The 4,878-nt window shown below is 53.6% G+C and overlaps 1 protein-coding gene across 1 annotated transcript; it reads right to left on the bottom strand.

Moving 5' to 3' along the window:
- Window positions 1-851: 851 nt before the first annotated feature.
- Window positions 852-4,869, bottom strand: Marveld1 (MARVEL domain containing 1). The gene is made up of 2 exons (XM_028775281.1): window positions 2,956-4,869; window positions 852-1,752 (listed from the first exon to the last, which is right to left on the bottom strand). Exon 1 carries the CDS (start codon window positions 4,867-4,869, stop codon window positions 4,348-4,350), a length of 522 nt encoding a protein of 173 aa, XP_028631114.1. The 3' UTR covers window positions 852-1,752; window positions 2,956-4,347.
- Between the last annotated feature and the right edge of the window lie 9 nt (window positions 4,870-4,878).

Raw genomic sequence — 4,878 nt, 5'->3', positions numbered from 1 at the left:
AGATGAGGACGATGTCTGAAGTTGACAGTGGCCTCCCTGTGCATATTTGCCAGTACGTGTGCAGACACAAGCACACAAAGAAATAGACAAGAGAGAAGAGAAGACGGGGTGCAGCAGCGAGTGACGCCTTTACCCTGGAAATCCCAAGCCAAAACAAAAAGAGAAGGTAGGTGGCTATGTGCCCATGCCATTGAATGTCACTCTGGAGAAAGGGCTCAGGAAGACAGGCAGGCTTGGAGCACACCTGGCACCAGATGCCAGCTAGTGCTGCTCCCAGTGACTAAGCTCTGATGGCAGAATCCTATTTCCTAGCAGCAGGAGGAGCCCAAGATACAATTCCCTTCTGCTCCAAGTTGCAATATTCCAGGGCATCTCTGTCTGCATAGAACAGCTGGCCAGTAACCTCTGGGGGGGGGGGGGTTCAGGGCCACAGGCCAGGCACAACAGGAATAAACCAGGCCTGGGCTCCAGGCGCCTCCAACTTTTCTCATATGGTGTTAGACACTGTTCCCTCTGTGCCCTGGACTGACTCTTCCTCTGTATGATGGGGCTGGACCAGAAGACAACCCTGCTGGCTCTACATCAGTCACTCCCAGCCTGACAGGGAGTGGCACTCATAAATAAGGGCCAGTAGAGAGCAGACAGGAGGGAGGAAAGCTCCGTAGTTCCCTTTAGCATCAACTCAAAACAGAATGTTTCTTCTTCAGGATCCTGTCCTCAGGCCCTGACTCGCCACAGTGGAAAGCTGTGAGCTCATTTTTCCTCCTCTCCCAGAAGGCAAGGGACGAATGCTGAGGGAACCCAGCGGAAAGTTACCACAGAGGACCAGGATGTAACACCCAAACACAAGATCAGACAAAACAAACTTTATTCCAAAAAAGCATACTGGGGTAACCATGAATACACTACTGGATAAGGTACACGGCCCCTCTCCCTACACCAAAACCCACCCCTGCCTGGCCTTTGTACATACTGTAGAAATTGTCTCCTGGGCCACAAGAGGCCCCAGACTTATGGTGGGAGCTGTCTGGGTGGTCTTGGCCTGGCCCCAGTCCTGGTGTCAGAGAGGTAAGCCAGGGAGAATACTGCCAGTTTCCAAATGCTCTGGGCCACACCAGGGTGATCATACTATGCCATTTGAGGAAAGGTGGGTGTCATAATAGTCTTAACTGTGCTTCTCACATGTGGCCAATGGAGGGACCACCAGGCTGCTGGAAGCAGAGCTGGAAGGCATATCGAGAGGAACTAGTGAGCTCCAGAATGCTACAGGCACTTTAGGGTATATGAGGCACCAGAAAGGCCAAGCTGTGTGCTCCTGAATAAGGTTGACTGGCCTCAGACCCAGAGCCCTGGAACTGAGGAGATCCTGAGGGGACTGGACCTGAGCTTAGACAGTGTTCTAAGAAAGGCAAACAGGTGAAGAATGGGAGTTAGAACTGTCATTTAGGGAATGGGAGATGGACAGAGTTCAGACCCAAGTGACCAGATCTTGTGCCTAAATTATAACGTAGGAGCTTGGGAATCCTCTTGCATCAAGAAAGAAACCAGTCTTCTTTACCACGGCTCTTCCACCAGACAGTTGCAAAGGAGACGGCTTGTTCCCCACATCTGCCCTGCAGCAGCAGCAGCAGCAGCAGCAGCAGCAAAGACTCCCAAACCTTCTGCTGGCCCCAGGCAGACCAGTTCAGCCAATCAGGCAGGGCTGTGGCATTCTGACTACTCTGGGAGTCGAGGCCTCAGCAACATGGAAACCTGCAACATAAGAACAAAAGTCACTCACTGGCTATCAAGGTGTTCCAGCAAAGCTCACCCCAGGCACAGACCGCAACTGTCTCTGGTTGGAAGGAAGGGAAAGCCATCCTTTGTGGAGCTGGGCAGCAGAAGAACACAGGAGGTCATACTCTGGGATTTCCCAGAGGAAATAAAGCAAACAACAACAAACTATTTTGTTGTTTTGTTTCTTTGAAGGATAGAGTCTTACCCTACGACTGGGGCTGGCCTAGAACTATATAGCCCAGGCTGGGCTTGAACTCATAATCTACCCTCCATAACCTCCAACACCCTAGGATTACATACCTGTGCAAGCATACCCAGCTTAAACTCCCATGATCCTAGGGGGTACAGACTTTCTGTTTTTGAGAACCGTTCTGGAGGCACACGGTGGTGATGGCTGTGTTGTGTGACTGTCCTCACTGCCACCAAACTGCCCCCAAAGCTAGTTATCTGCCCCCAAAGCTAGTTATAAGGGTAAGTTTTAGGTTCTGCTTTTTTTGCTTTTTTTTTTTTTTACCAATTTAGGAAAAAATACTTCTGATGCTGGGTCCTGAACCAGGGACCTCATACACACTGCACGTGATGGTACCACCAAGCCATACCTTAGCCTCAGAAAAGGTATTAGCCGTATTGAATAGTTATTGACCCTTACTGCACATAATATAGCCTGGCACTGAAGAAACTGGACTGTGAGGGTTCAAAGCCAGTCTCCATCACTCATCACCAAAGATACTTGAGCATCAATCTCACAGTAATATACAAAGAATACATGCATTCAAGCAGTGTACCCACACAGTAGGGCTACAATAAGTGTGACATAAAATTTATACTCTATTCCAGTCACTGACTTCATAATGGCCGCAGACAATCCCACACCTCCACCACTGAGCTTGGAAAATGCAATTGCAGGGGCTGGGGTGTGGCTCTGTGGCAGGTGCTCCTTAAACATGACAAGAGCTCTGGCTTCCATCTCTAACACACAGTGTCCTATGCCCTGTGTTTCCAGAGAAAGCTGAGCTTGAGTTAGTAACCACAGCAGGTTTTCACATCTCTGGCCCTCGTGGTTATCAGTGCCGATCTTTATACTCTGTGAATAAAGGCACTTTCAGTTTGGACAAGGAGGTGGCCTGGTGCTTTCTACTAGAGGCCCATGGCACTTCCCAGTTATCCAAAATGTCTTACCTTAGAGGTGGCACCGGCTGTCCACCCCAGGTCCAGATCTCATTTGGTGGCAGAACTCACCCCACCAGCTGCTCAGAGTCGGTGGCAGGATCTCTTACAAGCAACTGTCCTTTGGACTGGGAGATCATCTGGATATCCTTGGCTTCATGTTTCCAACAATGTGAATGAATACTCAACTGTTCTCTGGTCTCTGGCTGGGCAGGGGTCTCTAGCCCCCTTTTCATTAGGTGGACCCCAGTTAGAGAAACTCCAGGGGAAGAAGAGCTTCCCAGTCTTCAGTGGGTCAACCTGTGGGAATGACCTAGACAGCATAGACGCAGTCTCGCGGTGGGAATGGCTTAAGCCCAATAGTTAGTCCAGTAAACTGAATTACCATATGTGGCCGTGATACCTGCAGGATTTCTCAAAGAGGCCGCAATATGCTAACAAACATTGTGAATCTGTGCAGGAAGGCAGCACCATTGGCAGACCCATTTGCCTTCTAAACCTTCTTTGGGAGGTAGCACAGGAATGGCTCCCTAGACAACCCACTGCTTTAGAGGAAAGAGTGTGGTTCTAACGTTAAAACAGCTGTTCCGAAGAGCGGGATCTGGGCTCCCAAAGAGGTGGGCAGCACCTTAACAATCGCCATTGGTCACATGGGATTCCCCAATGCAAACTTTAAAGGTGGGGTGCTGCAGAAGCTAGTGAGTGACATCTGAGAGGCCAGGGAAGTTAGTACATTTGGCTCAGTCTGAATGCACCCCAAGGATAAAGGCGGAGAGAAGTCTTGCGTCTTTAAGTAAGGTACAGCCAGAGGGCCTTTGCTGTTTCCCCCACTCCTGTAGCTGACCCCACCCATAGACTTCGTTGAAGTAGGGCTGCAGAGGGAGAGATCCAAACTACAACTAAAGACGTCAGCCATCCCAGCACTAGCTAAGGCCTGTCCCCAGCTCCACTTGCAGCTGCCTGACTGCATTCTACACCACCCTAGGCTGGAAGAGGGGGCAGAGAAAGGATCCTATTCTGACTGCAGGGCAGGAGGGAGGGGGCAGTGGCGCAGCCCAAAGACTGGTTCCAAATTGGGAGCCTCCCCGGATCTACGCGGCGGCGCCTGTCCACGTCTTGCTCTCTACAGGGGATGGGGAAAGGGACTTCCAGGCTTTGCCTGGGGCGGCCCAACTGGGTGTGTGCGTCGACGCCTCGGATGGCTGCGCGGGTCCCTGGAAGCTGATATCTGGGCTGAGCTGAGGTACAGCAGTCAGACTAGAACTGAACGTCGGGGATCCAGGGTGCGGGCAGTGGAAACGCAGGCAGGGAGAGGGTGCAGGGGGCGCACCAGCACGGGGCGGCGGCAGGAAGGGCTCGGGAGGGATCCTCGAACCGATCTGGGCCGCAGTGGAGCGGGTGGCCTCACACCACCTCCTCCTTGCCCTGGTAACGACGGCAGCAGCCGTAGAGTGCAGAGAGCAGGTAGAGGCCGAGGCAGAGGCCGCCGCAGACAGAGGCCGCCAGAAAGGCATGGTAGGCGCAGGGCAGCCGGTAGTTCTTGAGGTTGCAGTAGCTGTGGCGCTGCGTCTGGTCGATCATGATGCCCGTCGCGGCCCCGTAGAGAGCGGCCGCCAGCAGGTCGTGCGCCACGTTGACCACGAGCCAGCGCGAGCCCAACACAGGCACCAGCTCCTGCTTGCCCAGCAGCGTGATGAAGTAGAGCCCCAGGGTGAGCAGCCAGAAGAGCACCGACACGAAGAGCGCGAAGTGCACTGGGCCCTGGTACTTGCTGGTGGCGATGGTGATCCAGAAGGCGGCTCCGGCCAGCAGCTGCAGCAGCCGCAGCACGCCCAGCGGGCCGCGCAGGAAAGCCCGCTGCAGGCGCAGGGAGCCGCGGGCCGTGCGCGCCTGGGGCGGCGGCTGGCGCGGGGGCGGCGGGAGCATGGCCCCCGG

Source organism: Grammomys surdaster, unplaced genomic scaffold (assembly GCF_004785775.1).
Source record: "Grammomys surdaster isolate TR1022 unplaced genomic scaffold, NIH_TR_1.0 66, whole genome shotgun sequence".
NCBI classification, from domain to species: Eukaryota; Metazoa; Chordata; class Mammalia; order Rodentia; family Muridae; genus Grammomys; species Grammomys surdaster.
Note: the sequence above shows the minus strand (reverse complement) of the source record. Positions and strands in the feature narration are given on the sequence as shown.

Coding starts and splice junctions, on each gene's coding strand:
- Marveld1 (XM_028775281.1), bottom strand. CDS start 4,869: ATGCTCCCGCCGCCCCCGCGCCAGCCGCCGCCCCAGGCGCGCACGGCC.